Source organism: Gavia stellata, chromosome 8 (assembly GCF_030936135.1).
Source record: "Gavia stellata isolate bGavSte3 chromosome 8, bGavSte3.hap2, whole genome shotgun sequence".
In the NCBI taxonomy this organism is placed as follows: Eukaryota; Metazoa; Chordata; class Aves; order Gaviiformes; family Gaviidae; genus Gavia; species Gavia stellata.
In genome coordinates, this window is record NC_082601.1 from 11,957,561 (window position 1) to 11,975,209 (window position 17,649).

A 17,649-nucleotide genomic window follows, 5' to 3' on the forward strand; every position below is an offset into this window, starting at 1 on the left:
ATCGACCACATGTTTTGTCTACAGTATTTGTCCACAGAAGAAACAGTTTTATTACTTATGCTAATTAGTCAATATGATCTGGCAGACTAGGCAGGGCTGAAGATAACACCTGCTCCAGGTCATTCTTTACCCATAGGACTTCTACTATTCAAGCATCTTTTTGGTTTCAGGGTTGTTGTAGCTGTTTGAGTCTGAAAACATGATTTAAGACTTTAAATCTCACTGCAATGAGAAAGAAAGAAGTGCAATGCATGCGTCTTTCAATTTTGTTACGCCTTCCTGGCCACAATTCATCCGACTACATAACCTGACACAGAATTTGACTGTACAGCTGCCATGAAATCAGAGTCTTCACCAGGAGACTGGTGCCCTGGATGAATGTAAGGGCATGTGATTGCATATCATGGTTAGAAAGGAACCCGGGAATGGCCGTGGTGGATGTGCAAGAGACGTGCTCAGCAATTCCTTTGGCTTAACATGCAGTTCATAGCAGTGTTCATTACTGACTGACAGGTAAAGTCATCATTTCTCTGAAGTGAAACTGCAGCAGAGATCAAATTATTATTTTCAGTGAATCTGTCACAAAATCTTTCCTTGTATTCAGTTCTGTGCCTCGAGGTACTCGTGTAAGGTAACACAATTTGTAGCATACATCATGCATTACCATCTAGTCATTTTAGATGTTAAAAGAAATCAACAGGTATTACTGAAAGAGGGTTGTACCTTCTGTATTTAATACCAAAAAACCACTTTCTTGCATTAGTCATTTCAGACTGACAAATTTCTAAAAATCAGAAAAGAAAAATATATATCCACACATTTGTTAAATAAGCAACAAAATGTTATAAACAAACAAACAAAAAAAAAACAAAACCAAAAAAGGGTCAAACTAGTTCTTTTACCTCATTAAAACATGCTCATGGTGAAAATTTATTTTACATATTTAAAATAGTACAGTTAAAATTAGTTACATTACAGGTACAATGATGAACATTGCGACTATCCATTATATTGCACAACCTGACTTCATCAATATGAGTTTGTTTCCTTTCTTTTTTTTTTTTAAATAGTGCAAAATACTTTATACAGGAATGTACTTGGATGGGGGTCTTGCAAACCAAAAAATATATTACAAAAGTTACTGTGAACAGAAAAAAAAAACAAACCAAAACAAAATAAAAAAAGATACAAGCTGTACAAGGAAATTGCCATAGACAACAAAATCTGTCCTCCTTGAGAAGCGAACCTCAGTCCAACATGGGCCCTGGATTTTTTTGTGTTTTTTTTTCGCTAGATGCTGTTATAACCAATATATAGATTAGTAACTTAATATAACATAAATATAAGTCCAGTCCAAGCAGGTCCACGTTGGTGTAAAATGGTGTAACGTAAAACATATCTTTAACCGTCTATGGTTTTATTTCTCTCCAAAGTATAAACAAAACCCCACAAAACAAAAATAAGCAAAACCCAAGCTATCCACCATGGCTGCCCAACGCTGCGGATTGACCACTCAGCTTGTTCCAATGGCACTGTAGATAAAAATCAGCAGGAATTCCCTACCATTCGGGTTTGTTTATTTTTATTTATTATTTTTTTTCCTCAAAAAATCCACATAGTGCTCCCAGCGAAGCCAACATGGCACTTACTTGATGCTTCCGTCGCTATTATCTGTAGTGGATTTAGTGAGGGGAGCCAAGATATTGCCGGGGATCCATCCTTCAGCGGCCGGAGAGTGGTCGTTTGCAGGCTGGTACACCAGGAACATGTTCTGCTGGTTGATAGCAAGGATCTGAACCACCTCTCCTTGATTCACACAGATCTCATCCTCTTTCAGTGCATAGTAATCTTTAATCACCACCATGGAAGAGGTCCCATTGCACCCTCCCAAATCAGTCTGTGAAAACGGACACAACAGAAACTGGTGAGCAGGAGGCGCTGAGGAACCTGCCTTTTCCGGCAGCAATCCCACCACTTCATTTCCAGCCTAACTGTACCAGGGAAAAAGATACTAAACACTTAAAGTTCACGTTGGTTGAAAAGGATTTTAAGGATCTGAAAGTGGCAGTAATCTGATACAAACCAGCCTCCTATTATTTCATATTAGATTTCACAGCTGCTAGCGACGGTGCCCCAGCCATGTACTCATTTGTATGGTGTTACAGATGAACGATCTGTGCTGAGCCAAATGGGGGGAAAGACCAACAAAGGCTCAACGTTAGAAGCTGAATGAATACTCACACATCTCATGATCTTAAATATAGGCTGTGTTGGAACGTGGCTTTGGTCAACCGAAGCCAGCAGCAGGGTCCAAACACCCCTGATGGTTACTGACTCTTTGGTGGTTTGTGTGCAGTGCACATGCACTGAAATTACAACCTTCAGCTGGCACCCTGCAAGCTGTTACGTGGGAAAAGGTCTAAACTCTTCTATACTATCAGAGTAGACCTCTTCAGGAATGGGTGGTTAATGGATATTAGAGAAGCCTGAATATTGCTGCTGCTAGTACTGCAAATGGATATTCAGTTCACCAGGTCTGCAAACACAGTGTCCCAAAAAACACTGGGATCAGTGCTCCAGGCTCCAGGATCAGGCTCCACATTTTACACCATTGCTTCAGAATGTTGATTCCTGTTGACCTGGTTAGCTGATAATTAAAGCTAACTTCACAGATCATCTATGGTATAAGAAATGGGCTATGAGATCATGTTTTATCAGATGAGCTCAGTACCTTGCTTTGTTCATACTTGTCTCCAGGCTGTGAGTGTTCATACCCTGTGCTGCCGTTGGAGGTAGATATCTTCAGGGGTGGGAGAGATGGGTTACGGCTTGTAGCCTTCAAAGGCTTCTCAGACCCTACTGGAACAGAAGAATAGGGTCTGCTGTTGGGCTGAGGGACCCTACCGGTCTGGGGCCTCAGCACTGCTGAGCTACTTTCTTTGCGTTGGTACTCTATGGGAGACTGTAGTGCTGCAAAAGAGGACAAGAATTAGCTATATGCTTTCAATGACGTTGCAAAGGGCTGCAGAGAGTGTGTGGGGTGATTCAATAGGAACAGACACATAAGTGACAAACCAAACAGGAACAGGAGATGCCACCCATGGAAGCACACAGCGTGTTCATGGCTAGACAGGACGTAAGCATTTTATGTTGTACTGCGTGTGAACTGAACACAGCACTCCGTGCTACTGCGAAGAACAGCTTCTCTAACCAACACAGTGGGCTAAACTATTTGCCATTCATAGGATATGCAATTGCATTCATTTTCTTTGAAATCGCACAAATTAATCGCCTCCTGTAGTCAAAATAAATGAAAGCCTGAATAAGAGATACACAGTTCATTTGCAGTGAATTTTGCTATCATCAGAAAACACAGGTCAAGACCCGTAAGTCTCATTTGCATATTCCCAAGAGAGTGTGACTACTAAATACTATTCAGACTTGATGCACTGCAACTTGGCTCTCTATGTGCTTTCTATATTAACTACTTTGGTTCAAGGAAACCGCTGGAAATTACCAGCAAGTGAGGAAGTATGGATGGCATGAAGACATTAATGTCAGCAGTCCAGACCTCTCCAGAAAATACCCACAAGCAACATTAAACAGCTTCATAAGCCTTAAAAAAAAGTCTGCTTGTGAGAGTGTACATTTCATAGTCATGGAGAGAGCTTACACTGGGAAAAGGAAGGATAAAAATGCCAGATGGTAAAGAAACAAAGGATTTGTTATGTTTGGAGGAGAAGGGATCAGGGCTGGGACTCACAGTGAATGGGAAAGGAACAGATTTGCTAGGCTCAGACTACCATCCCCAGACCAATGGGTTCAGTTTTTGCATGTCATGTGTCTTTAATGGATGATTTATAGTCAGTTAATACTGTGTACATGCACCAGACTAAACCTACTGGAATGCAGAGAGACTAGTCTAGCAAGAGGCAGACGGAGGACATAATGTCACAGCATCAGCCCAACCAGGGAACCACAACAGAAGGAATGTCTTTCCCAACAAGACGAAAAGGAAAGAAAAACAGAAAGGCTCAGCACCACACAGCATACTCTCTAGCATTCCCCTTCCTGAGAAAGGCAGGACTACTCCAACAAGAAATCACTTAATACTAAAGAACAAGACACTAAAAAAAAAAATCAAGGAGGATGCCAGATGGCCATTTTCTTCAAAAGGACACAAACATAGACCTGTAGCAATCTGGAAGATTACCTGGCTCCAAAACCTACTCCGTGACCCTTGTCACAGAAGTGATTTGTATTTATGCCACAGTGACTACCAGTTTCACTCGCTTACCTCAACTGCAGCTGAAAACGGTTTAGTCCTGCTGCAGATCAGCCATTGAGGAGAAGGAAGGTTGGGGAGAACTTTGACAGTGATTTTTGGCAGTGATGGTGACATTTTTCTAGTATATACAGTAGATTAGGCTGCAAGGTCTTTAGCAGTAAGACTCGAATGAATACTTATCAATCTATCTCGAAACAGTCTATCCTACCCAGTGCTTTTACAGGGTATTTAGTTGAGTGTCCACTTGTGACTACTAATTCCACCGTTATCTATCACAGCGATGCCTGGCTTCCAGCCTCCTGTTCAACGTCTGTTAGTATTCTTAGGGGCTTCTGGCAAAAATCAGTGTCCATGTACTTGTGTGCTCTCTCTTTCTCTCCCAAATGCCCCCCGCCCCCAACATGATTAAAAAAAAGGTACAGGTCAATGACATTTTCCTTATGAAATATATCCATCAGTGACATATTTTCTTTACAGCTTGCTTCTTAAAGCAAAATGAAAGAACAGTCACTATAGCAAATCATTTAGTGCACAGTCTGTTTCTCAAGCTTAGCAGCTTTTGCTTTTCTAAGGAAAAATATGAAAAGCTTGTATATCAGAGTGTAATTGCACCAAGTTTTACATTTATGAACTGTGGATGCAAATACTATGCTTTGTACGTAGCACTGTACTCTTTAGGGCTTCCCTGTTGAAGAGAGAAAATCAGAGACAGCTTGGGCAAGAACTCACAGGGAATATTTTGTTATTAAGTTTACGCAGCATTGGCTCAGTGTGGATTTAATATGATTTTAAAGACAGAAAACATCCGCTTTAATGAAATGCAAAGCTAAAGAACGTATTTAAAGATTAGTCAGCCTCAATAAGATTACATCCTAAAAGCCACTTAAATTGTTCTGGACTGGACAGGCTCTACTGGATACAATATCATTTTCTTGGATCTTATTTATAGGTTTAAAGTAAATCCTTAAGCCTGTGTTTTAATATAAATCTATTTTTACTTCTAGCTTTAGAGATACAGATGATTATGTTCCTAACCGACCAAATTCCTTGTTGGCCTCACAGAAGACAGGCTAAATAGGGGCTATGAAGATGCTTCAGTAGAAAAAGGGGCTTACAGGGCAGTACGTCCTAGGAGGATAGGAGGAAATATATCAAAAAAGAAAGATGTGGAAGGGACAGAAAACCCCTGCAGTAGTGTCTGTGGAGTTCTCACAAGGTTTAAAGAAAATTCTGTAGCTAACCATTACTGGAACTTATTTTTATTCCAATAAGCCCTCATTGAAAGCCAATTGCACCAACACAAACCCAGCAAGTTTTGGTACCAACTGGTCAAACCAGAGGACTCAGGCTACTCCTCTCACCAATCCCTTTAAGGAATCATTTTACAGTGGTTGTATGAAGCCCTTTCAATTCCAAGTCACGAAAATCCAGTATCAAGTTTTGGAATCAGGAGTGAAACACAATTTCCCTTCTCATCTCAGCCACAGTTTTGAACTGTCACAAACAACTTTTGCCTGCAACCCTTTCCCAGTTAACTTTTGAAAAGTAACACTAAGCTAAATTAAAATTTTAAAAGGACTACAAAACCCCAGCATTGAAGAAAAGGGAACCTTTTTTTTGATGTGAACTGAAAGAGCCTCTTCAGATTTTGCAACAAAAAATCCACAAAACAGAACACCAAAACCTGAAATCAAAAAAGCTAACAGATTGTGCCAAGCCAAAACATTTTGATTCAAGGAAATAAAGACTCCTTATTGAACATGTATTGATTTTTTAAATATAGAACTCTTTTCTAATATAAGCTCGATTAAAAAAAAAAAAAGCTGTTTTGAAATGAGCAGTACAAAACAATTTTGGAAGCTTCCAAAGTAATGATTCCCACTTTGTTGCTTACAAACAAACGAACAAAGAGATACTATTTTTAAATTTTTCCTCTAGTCCTGGTTCCCCCACTTTTCCTCACCCAATCATGAGCAAGAACAAGCTAAAATTGTTAACTGAATTTGATTCCTCTCTATTTTCAAAATCCACCCTTTTGTTGATCATGTGTGGTTTTGGTTTTTTTTTTTTTTAGAAACACAGCTTTAATTTGAAATATTATTTCAAACCACGCCAAATCTATTCCTAAAGCAAAGCTGACATTTGGGAAAGGCCCCTGTTCATGCACAGCTCCCATGCTTCCTAGAAGAAACAAGCCCAGGTGTTTCCTTGCCCTCTCTTTCATTTTTTGTTGAAAGCAGCTGCTGCCCCGCAGAGTTTGGACCTGTAAGGGGGTGGATGGAGAGGCAGCCTTTGTCCCACCTCATGTCCTCAGCTTATAGCACATGGTGATGTTGGATAGGAGGTTCCTGGGGATACCCCTTGCTCTAAATGGCAGATACTGTGCAGATACAATGGCAACCTGGCTTCAACATGCTCTTGGGAAGGGATTAGATTTAAAATCTCCTGGTAGAATGGAAAGCACCAGGCAATACAGCCCTGCAAACCCCAGCATTTTTAAAGGATCTTGCACAAAAGTACCACCAAAGGCACATCACTGACGAGAGGGACTTGAGACTTGAACACGAACCTGATTGATATATGCAGGACAACTGCTCAGGGACCCACCACCTATTTAAGCAAGGAGCCGGTAGGCTCCACGAGATGCTGCTAATGGAGCCAGGCCAGAATGACCTGCGGTCTTTAATGCAAGATGGGTCTCCAGCACCTTCTCAGGGTGGGCTCCAGGGCCACAGAGCAGTTCAGATCAGGCTTGCCCGGCCCTTCTCCCATCCTTCACCTTCCCACCAGGCAGACCTGGCATGCAGGACAGAGACCTCTGTACAGTGGCGCTGAGGTGGTCTCTTTTCAAAGATCAGCTGTAAATTATGAGAACTCTTTCCCATGTACTCTGTGGATATCACTTGAGCCAGTGCTTAATGACAGGCAGACTGGGCTCTAGTTTTCTCCTTCGGCTTTTCATTATGAAAAGAAGTTGCTCAATGTTTTTCTCATAGAGGGAAGAAAGACACGGAGATTCTAAATCCCATTCAGTGTCACAGTTTGGGAAACAGAGCAAAGACCATGTACATACCATTTAGGAAATCTCTTTGTGTGTCCAGAACCTGGTTGATGTCCTGTACCCAAGCTTGTTGAATTTCTGGATTAGCTGCCTGTAAAATGACTCTCTCTGATGTTTCCCGGCTCATTAGAGCAAACTTGCAGGGATCATTGTCCACGTTTTCTTCAATGATAAGGTAGTTCATCTGAAACAAGCCGAGGTAAGTATGTGTTACATGAAGCATGAGTTAACATTACTCAAGAATCAGAATGAAATTGTTTTCAAAAGTTCCTGAAAATAATTGAGTCCAATAACAGACTGTAAGATCACAATCAGAAGAATTTGCCTCATCTAGATTTAGGCAGATAAATCTTAAGCTTAAATATGATGCTTAATAAAGCTCTGACAGATGTACCAGACATCCGCCTGCCTTGTCTTGAATTACAACTTCTATTTTAAGGTAACATAGACCTGACTGATGAGCTAAAAATTTACTGTAACCTGTAAATAGAGTTAAAATGTTCCTATTAAGACATTAATACAGTCTATCATTCCTCCAATTTAAGTAAGTGTTTACATTTCTTATCCTCCATGGGAAAGTAAGTCTCAGTCATTAGAGTATTTTAAAAATGGAATGGACCACGCACAGGGATATACCCAAAAAAAAGAGCAATTCTCCCCTGATGCTCCAACAGATCTTCTTATTTCTAGCAGATTACACTGTCATCTGTGCGCAGTCACTTCACATGACTGTAGTCACAGACACTCTTTCTGGAAATCGTATGGATGGTGATTTCAGCTGCTGTCCTGCCCTTGTGAGGCTTCTGTTTAAGTGTACCCATAACTTTAACTTTTCCTGAGCTACTTATATCTATGATAGCATACAAGAATAGGTTGGCACAGCCTTTCAAAGAGAGAGTGAAAGAGAGTCTGCATGTCAAAAGCAGACAGCTCCGAAGACTAAGGCAATAACGTCCCTCTAGAAGAAGTCTATCTCCAATTGCTGTGAATATCTGTCAAGGTGTGGAGAAATCCACTCCACATCTGAATACTGTCCAGCATTCAAACTGCAAGATGGAAGGAGCCTCTTCCTTCTCTTCTTGGGGGCCCTGTGAAGTTAGAGGGACAGGCAGGAACTCCTGACATGGGGACAAGGAAAGGGACAGACAGTGAGCCTAGACAGTGCTTTTTCTCTTGCTCCTCTGGGTGACAGCCAAAGCAAGCAAGTCAATCCTGGTATGACTCCAGGAAAAAGACTTGTAGGTCAGAGTCCCTAACCTCCTATTTGTGTCTCAGGGAGATGCATTTGCCAAGGCTACCCACTTAGGTATTTTGAGAGTCTGAAAGGTATCCAACTGAGAAGTACCCAAGAAGGGATGTGCAATTTCTGAATGCTAATGACTTCACTGCATAAAGAAGGGTTCTTCACTAATGTAGGACATCATGACGAAGCTTCTATCACAGTTTGAGTGTGACAGACCTTGGAGAACAATATTTGGGAGCCTCATCTCCCTGACAGACCAGAATGGCTGCATTGGAAGTCATATGCAATTCTTACTCCAACGGAGAGACCTCAGTGCTCAGCAGTGGCTGTGACACAGAGGAAAGAAATAGGATCTCCGGTGCTGGCTAGGTCCTTCTGCTGTGGGGGAGGACGTGACCAGCAGGGAAACAGCCTCCATCTCTCAGGGAGTGCCTCCCAGAGAACTGGACAACCATGACTGCAGATGGTATCAAAGCTGGTATCAGATGGTATCAAAGCTAGCCAAAGATGGCTAGTCAGTCCTGATAACTGCTGTGAAGATGGGTTCAACCTGCCCAGCAGGATCTTGTCAGCACTTGAACCAAGGTCAAAGAAACTTGGTCCTAGCTGACAGTGTAAAGCCTCCTCAAACTCTGGCTCATGAACTCAGACCAGATGCAATTTCTGGATGCCCACTTTTAGGGCAGGGTTATGAAAGACAGGTGATGAGGCAGCCTGTTTATGTGACACCTTTGGACAAAGTGCCTCTCTCCAGGGAACCACCCAGCTCTGGCTGAGGCTCCACTGCAAGGTGAGGATAGCCATGCCACAGAGAGGTGGAGAACAGTCCTGCTATAGGGAATGGTCCTGCTCCACTGCGGGCCACAGCTCGTCTCTGTGGGAAAGCACGAGAGAAATGCAAAAGCAGCCAGAAGCTGAAGCAGGGGCTGGGAGGCAGGGTGTGAGAGCTGCCAGCACACAGACTCCTCACTGCGGTGGGGGAGATGCACGTGGAGCCACAGGGGATCCCACACTTGCTGTAGGCACTCAACAGGAGAACGAGCTGTTTGCCAAATGGAAGAAAAGAGGGACTGGAAAATTATCACACAAAAATTTTGAACTCAGGCAGTGGGAACAGCATTACTTTCATAGGCTGTTTAACTAGAAAAGCAACTCATACCCTTGAGGCAAGCTAATTTTATTGACATTAGGAGAGATTTATTTTTCTCTCTTTATCTACAATATACAATTCAGGAATTGTTTCCTGCAGATAAAAGCCTCATTGTTATACATACAATAAACTGAAGTAAAAATGATTCATGTTATTTCCATCTCCAACTTTAATAATGATTTAAATAAGCAATAAGATAAAATCAAAGCTGTTCATCTAAATCAAGATGATTGTTTATTTGTACACTTTAGGTTTTTACTTTATAGCTTATTATTTGGTTGGAAACTATGAAATACACTGATTTGCAAATGGATATAGGCTTTTCAGTAAATGCTGCGGTTTCTGTCAGCCAAGAAGATGCCTTCATTTCAGTAAATACGCTGTTTATCATAGATTTGTTTAGTTATATATGGTTAATATGCATTATTTCACCTGATATTGTTCTCTTCTGTTTCATATTAATGTACATTTAAAATTTAGAGCAAACACAATGCATTCTCCCACATGTCTTATTAACCTGTATCTTTGAAAAGGAAATCAATCCCAGACTGGTTTCTCAGCTTTGAACATTCAAGACCAAGACATTCAAATGAAGCAGTTGACTTTGTTCCTTCTGCAGACACAGCAAAGGCTGTTCTACCAGAAGAGGTGTGGCATTCATTCATCTTCACCTACCATTTCAGAGGTTAACTTTGCATTTGTTAAACAAGCATAAAACCCCATAAAGAAGCAAATAAACAAATACGTATTTTCCCTTTCAGTTTTTACTTTTAGTCCCAGACCCATAATCTGGAAAGACTATTTAAAACCAAAATTACTTTCTTAAAACTTTATTTATAGTTTAGCTGGTGTTATAATTCCTCATAGCTGCATTTTTAGAATTGTGTGTGTTTTCGTTTGTTTTTGAAATAGTTCTGTCTTCTTGCAACTTTCACATTCGTACTAAAAGCCCTCCCCCCATTAGGGAGAGTATTTCCAGTAATGTCACAAAGAGGCTTAATATTGACTTACAGTTTGGCCTAAGATGAGACTGTTTTGGATACTACACCTTCCCCTACCTTTTATGATCATGCTTAAAAGCAACTATTGTATACTTCCTTTGACTACTGCAGACTTTGTAGCAATATTTGCTAACTCAGAGCTATGAATGACAGAGGACCTGTCCTGGCTGTGTTCCTTGTAAAAATGACCCAGTAAATTTAGACACCCAGTGGTTTACTTAGAGATGGTCTTAAACGACTTCTGATCCACTGAAAGGTAAATGCAAATGTTTTCTGCAAATTGTTGGCCACCTATGACAGGATGAACAGTCTCACACTATAGAAAATCAGTAAGATTTCCTTACGTGACCATCAAACAGAATATGCCTCTTCCTCTCTATTCCTTACCTTTATGCTTTTCTTGAACATGTAGCCTGGCGTTAAAGATCCTTTTCTAAGGAGTTCACTGAAGATAACTATTTGCTCAAAGAGAAACACCCTACGCTCCTTCGGTCGAGACTGAACTCCAGAATCCTGCTCTGTCACGTAGAAGGTGTCCTGCTGCAGCAGCTTGCCTTGAGCTGTCAGCTTGCCCTGAGAAGCAGACAAGGCACCAACATTACAAACCCCAACCCACCATGATCCCCCAAGACAATCTGCTATGTTTCGTGCTGCCCAAGTTTTCCAAGCAGCCCTGAATTCATGTGAGACATATCCCCTCTAAGTTTTCAAAGCAGCAATCTTGTAAATCAAGAGCTCAGTTTAAGGAAAACAACATAGGTTTTCTTTGTTTCTATTGCCACTGATTGTGCATATAAAAACAAAAGCAAGAGGTCTCAAGTAGACTGTTTTGTATACTTCGTTTCAAACACTGTTCCCATTATGTAGTTTGTTACTGTAGTGCCTTGGATTCCCTCTAGTCGTGAGCTCTCCATAACCCCCTAAGCCAGTAGTCAATGACACAACACCTCTGAAGGTGCAAAAAAACAGGACCTACCTGTTTGCAGGAGTGCTACCATGCATAAGACAGTAAGACAAACTTGACTTAATTTTGGAAATAAGACATCTCACCAGGACTGCCAAAGTCTACATTGGCTTAGTTACAAACCACAAGCTGTAACCTGTGGGGTTATAACTCACAAGTCCCCTCCTGGATGTTGCCAAACTCAGAGGGAGCTGTTAACACATTAATGCTAGCTCACCTTACTAATAGGCAGAGCAGTCTGGTTCACCACTTATTTGGCTCTGGCAATAGATACAAGAAGTCTAATTCAAGCTTGCAGAAGCTTTTACAGACCTCACATTTTGAGGAGACAATAGATAGATAGATTGTCACAAGTTTAGAGTGACAGGTATATCAACCCCACCTTTGAAACCTCACCAAAGCACGCAGCTCAACGGTGGAGAAGAACAAGCACTAGATCAACAGCCTGGAGTAGGGCAGATTGTGTAGACAATCATAGAAAGATCAAATACTTTTTCTTGCCTGGTTATTATAAGCAGAATGCAAACGCATACCTCAAAGCCTTGGAGGCGACCCAGGTTCATCATATCATTGCAACGTTTTGGTACAAGGCACATTAATTCAACTGCTTTCTGTTAAGGAAAAAGGATGTTGTATTGTTACAAGAGAATCAGAGGGTTCCTAAAAGCAAAGTGTCAAATAATGAACTTCAGTAGCACGATCACTGCTAGCCAGTTATTCATGGTGAGGCCCTCAAGCAGTGAAGATGTCCGGTAATGTCTAAAAGAGGATGGTGCATCTACAATGCAGGACTGAGCCTTCATCTTTTACTTCTGACTTAAGCTAAGAGAAATACCACATTTAGAATACCAGCGGGATCTTCAACTATTGTCAAAGGAATACTGGGGTTTTCATTCCTCCATATAAAGTGTCGTTAGATAACACAGCACTATTGTCCAGGACACAAAAACATACCTCTATATCGGAGCACTCCAGTCCAGCTTTTTCACTGTACCTCAGGAAGTCCTGGAGAAAGCAGAAAAGTTTGCATTAAGGCACTTCAGAAAGAGAAGACAAAACATGCCAGTTTGAGAAAGAAAAAGCATATTCAGCATGTAATTTTCTGAGAAGAAACTTGCTAATATTAATAAATTCATCTTCAGAGGTTGCTGAATGTTATAACCACTTTATAGATATGGAAAAGGGGTGTGGATGATTGCTGAAAACATCACAGAAAAAAGACAAAGCTGGGATTAGCCCTTGGGAAGGCTTACTTCGTCCCTGTCTTAAGCCACAAGACCACACACACTTGAAGATTTTTCTTTTCCTTTTGGCATTTCAGGGAATATGCTGCTGTCTCTTTGCTAGTGTGCAATTTCCAAACTGTGGGCTGATGGCAGCCTGCTTGAGACTAGTTCAAAACAGAGAAGAAACCACCTCAGAGCCCCGGTACTGCTGGAGATGACAGGGTAGGGTTCAGACATGCCTAATTTTAGATATTAGCTTGAGACCCCTAGGGATGAATTTCATAAAGGCTGAGTTATTGGCATTGCGGATAAAGTCAGCAAAAGCCAGAGTGGTCAGACCCTTTGGGAAAAAAATTGTGATGGGCTCCCCAAATTTTAAGACATCAGAATATTCTGGAAATAAGTTTCTTATGCTAATTTGAAGAGAGATATTCAGAAATGGAGGCTATAGCATTTATTAGAAGCATGTCGTTCAGCACCAAAGATAGGCTTGATAAACACACTTGTGCGTCTTTATTGCAATTTAAAAAAATTGAATGAAAGTTTCCTCTGAAACTTCAGAGTAAGAAATTTTCTATTTGAAGTTTACTCTTCTATAAAAAAATTCCAATAGAAAATTAAGAAATATAATTTTTTTATCCTAAATTGCAAACTACTCCCACAGATGTGGCCCTCCTGCTCTCTGAACATTTTCCATGGGACTCTGTCTTTGTATGCCCACATTTAAGCAGACTCCTCTTTCCTCTTAATTTGATGAAGCTATTCCTCAGTTAAAACTAAGGCTGATTTAAAATAACAGCATCTAATGCAAGATGCAGACTATAGTTTAGTCCAAACCATATCTTTCCACTCACCTTGAGAAGAAGCTGATATTTAGTTATTCTTTGAATGGGTTTGATCAGAAAGTCACTGATGGTTAGCCGTTGGCTTATTTCCTGTTGAACCTCCTAAAAATAGAGGATTAAAGACAATTGCAAACAATCACAGAGTAAGACAGAGAACATGATAAAATGTCTCAGCAGAGACTTATTTCCACAGAAAGTTGGTCTGTTCTTAATCTTTTGTTTGCAAGAGGGAATTTTAGAGGATTTAAAAATCTGGCATATCCTATTTAGGCAAGGACTGGGTAAAAGTCATGACTGAGCTGGAAGGCATTGAAAGCACAGGATCCCTTCCCTCTTTGAGCTGACCGAGCAGAGCTGCAAGGTCTGGAGACCACTCTTTCCACTGCAGTGGGGATTAGCTCACAAACAAATCCTGCGGAGCATGCCTCATGCCCTTGGGTAAAAGAAAACATCTTTCCCTAGTTAAACAAGCTTCTTTCACATTAATATCTACATGTGTCTAGTTCCAAGGATTTCTTAAACAGGCAAACTTATTGGGAATTTATGAGAAGCACCACCCAGCTCCAATGACTTTTACCTCCTCCCCTGTTTGTAGGCTACAGATTAAAAAGTCTTATTTTATTTTGGACAGAAATCAATGCAGTTGTGGCACTCTGAGGGCCACAGACAGTTAGTACTGGCTTAAATATTTATTAGAAATGAACAACATGAGAATTTGAAATCAACTAAATAATAACATTTCTTCCCCATAGCAGAGACTTTAGCAGCACATGCAGTACCAAAATCTTCTAGAGTTTGTTTTAGATAAACCCCGCAAGTCACAGAATAGTCTACTTGACTAGAACTCACAGCTGTAAGTAGCAGTAATGTATAGGAAGCAATGCTTACCTCAAAGTATGCCTCATACTCAGCTACTATATATTCAGATCGTGGCTTGTTTTGGCAATATACCACGTACATGTGTAATCGCCGCTCCTGTGAAAGCAAGAGGCACAGCGGCCTGGTGAGATACTGGCTACCATTCTGTTCTGCTATTAAAAGCTGGCAGAAAGTTGCTAAGATGTTCTGCTTGGTCTTCCTTATTTTTTGTTTAATCAAAGATTTAGCTTGCTGAAGTAGGAAAGTAAATTGACAACTGGTTCTTCTCTCCACTTCTGCACCTTAGGTAAAAGGAGGTTTCCATGGGGGTAGCCAGTTAGAGATGTCATCCCCACACCAGTAGGTCTGAAATTTGCTAAAGGGTTGTGCTCTGGCTAATATCACATGAACATGCCAATCATAGCAGTTGGCAACTACCTGCCATAATTATATTTTGGCACATGTGCTTGGCCACATCAATTTTGCCCCCAAAATAAGAAGTCTGTAAGAAGTCAATGATTAATGCTTTAGTGCAATCCAGCTGCTCACTGAAGACGCATAACTATAGGGCTACTTTATGTTTAAATTAAGTTTAGACATGTAAAAGTATCAAGTCGACACAAGCAGATATTTTCGGAAAGGAGTCATCACACCCTAAATGACAATTATACTAGAGAGAGGTAACAAAATAAAACTTACATGCTTAATAAAAAGCTGTGCTAAACGGTCAGGTTCTTGAAGACATTTTTCCAGTTCAGCCAGGAAAAAGCTGAAAGAAAGGATATTAACATTTCAGAATACTTCTTTAGGTCATCCTGGCAGCAAACTAGTAGTCCTTCAGATATATCACTGCAATTTTAGTTATAGTATTCAATAATAAATGAAAAGGTAAGCTTGGCTTCAGCCCTTAATGGTGGGATTTCTAAAACATTAGATGAGAGCTGTGAAATATAGAGGTCTTGTCTTGCAAACTATCTGCTCTTCTTTACTATTACAGTGGTTTCAATTTCTAAAAAGTGCCAATTACTAACTGCAAGAATTGCTTTCCTTCACTGTGAACTCCCAAAGTAAAACTTTTCCATATACCAAAACACTTGTGAGAAGGCAGCTGAAGCTTTATGAGCAGTTCTCAGTTGCCTGAGCAGATTTGGAGTATTGGTCAATGTGAAAGAGATGCAGAAGTTTCCACTTGAATAAACAAATCAACACTTTTTTGCTGGTGGAGTTTTGGTATGTAATATACTGTTCGTCAGTATATTACTGTTAGTAATACACTGTAATGCATAATAGTAATTCATAAACACCGTCGCTATCTTGACCTGCAGCTTTGGGGAGGTCATTCATTCTAGCTTGAATGCCCTTACCAAGGATTTACTGGGATGTCTAAAAGTGAGGTAAAAGCAGCTAAACTAAACTGTAGAAATACTGGTAGGTTTTTCTACTTGGTAGGCAAATCCTGACAACCTCCCTTTCCATGAGCTTCCTCTTTTTCACCACAGGATTTCTGTCTCAAATGCCTCCATGGATTTGCTACAGTAGCCAGATTTGGTGAGAGGCCATGCCCACAATGGTTTGGTCCCAAGAAATCCCAGAACCTCAAAAAAGGATGCACATTGGACAGCTGTCCCAACTAAACATCCCTATCACTACCATCAGATACGGCTACTTCCATAACGCAATCCTCTCTAAATGTTAAATTCATATGCATTTAAATAGACTTCTTGACCCAGATATGCAGAGCTAAAAATAGGGAATCCCTCCCTATGTGTTACAGAAAACTATCATCACACTTAAACAATGAATGGCACTGGTAAAAACACTCCATTGCTGGTATCAACTTAATATATGGTGAAGCTTTTTCTGACATTTTTTGTTTTGTGCTCGCAAGGGCATCGGTCAGAACATAAGGACAGACTCATGAGATAAGCACCTGTGGGACACATGATGGGAAGCATACTGTGTTTCCTGGTTGAGGGAAACATCCAGAGCTGAAGGAAGATCCAACCTGGTGTCCATTGCTCAAGTATGCACACACATGCTCGAATTCTAGTTAGCTGGAGCTGTAGAGTATTTCTGAGTGGCAGAGTTGAAATGATGACCATATTGTCCATAAGCAAGACATTGCTGTTGATAAAGTTACAGGGGAAATGGCCCAGGGTTTGAAATAAGCCTCGTGTTTCCAGCAGCTTTTCAAAAGCTACTTGTATGAGCAAGATTTTCAAGGAACAGGGCTCCTAACTCAGAGTCAAAAGCATCAACTAGGCCAAAGCATGTCAGAGCCTTCATGTGAGAAGGATCTTGAAGGTATTTGAATTTTATCACCCTACTAGCCAAATACTACTGGTATGGTCAGCCTTTGTGATCCTATGAGCTGCATGTGAAGATGTTCATGTTGCTGAGAACCACAAGACATAGGAAGGAAACCATGACTTTCCAGCATTGCTACTGCTCGTCAGTGGCATGAATTGAGCCTACAGCTGTGACCCAAGAAACACAACTACAGCAGCCTCAGCAGCTTTTCCGAGGATCCAGCAAGTACCCCACAAGGGGCAACTCTCTAGGAGCCATGTTGGGACAGCTTATGAGCAGTAGCTCAGGAGCTGTGGATGCACCACAGTGATATCTCCCATTGAGGCTCTTGTGGCTCCCCAGCAAGGAGCAGCGGAGCCGTTGGCAGCACAGCACTGACACAGAGCAGACTCTCTCGGGTGCAACATTTCTGTCACACTGACCAGCACTCCTGGCACAGTGTTTGAGCCAACATAAAGCTGTATCTGTGATCAGAGACAGCATTACAAACACCCTCCCAGGAAGCCAGGCAGTGCAAAGGTATAGCCCATCAAAGTTTTTTTTTTTTTCAATGGGAAAAATGATTTTATGTAAGACTGATGCTTTGCATTATGCAGTTGTGCAGTTTTTGGCTGGCTAGACAAAGCCCTATATCAGGATCTAGGGTATCGTGAAACTGTGGCTAAAACCACATGAATTAGAACATGTTCTCAGGATTCAAGGT

General features: G+C 41.0%; 1 protein-coding gene across 2 annotated transcripts in view; it reads right to left on the reverse strand.

The window, feature by feature from the left end:
• Positions 1-17,649, reverse strand: part of KALRN (kalirin RhoGEF kinase) — a 530,063-nt gene that overhangs the window by 27,980 nt on the left and 484,434 nt on the right. For both annotated transcript variants that reach the window (XM_059820280.1, XM_059820281.1), the window contains 9 exons: positions 15,336-15,405; positions 14,667-14,753; positions 13,788-13,880; positions 12,662-12,712; positions 12,241-12,318; positions 11,131-11,316; positions 7,362-7,533; positions 2,732-2,970; positions 1,650-1,897 (listed from right to left, as the gene is read on the reverse strand). In XM_059820280.1, coding sequence (XP_059676263.1) covers positions 1,650-1,897; positions 2,732-2,970; positions 7,362-7,533; positions 11,131-11,316; positions 12,241-12,318; positions 12,662-12,712; positions 13,788-13,880; positions 14,667-14,753; positions 15,336-15,405 — 1,224 coding nt within the window. The remainder of the gene's footprint in view (positions 1-1,649; positions 1,898-2,731; positions 2,971-7,361; positions 7,534-11,130; positions 11,317-12,240; positions 12,319-12,661; positions 12,713-13,787; positions 13,881-14,666; positions 14,754-15,335; positions 15,406-17,649) is intronic.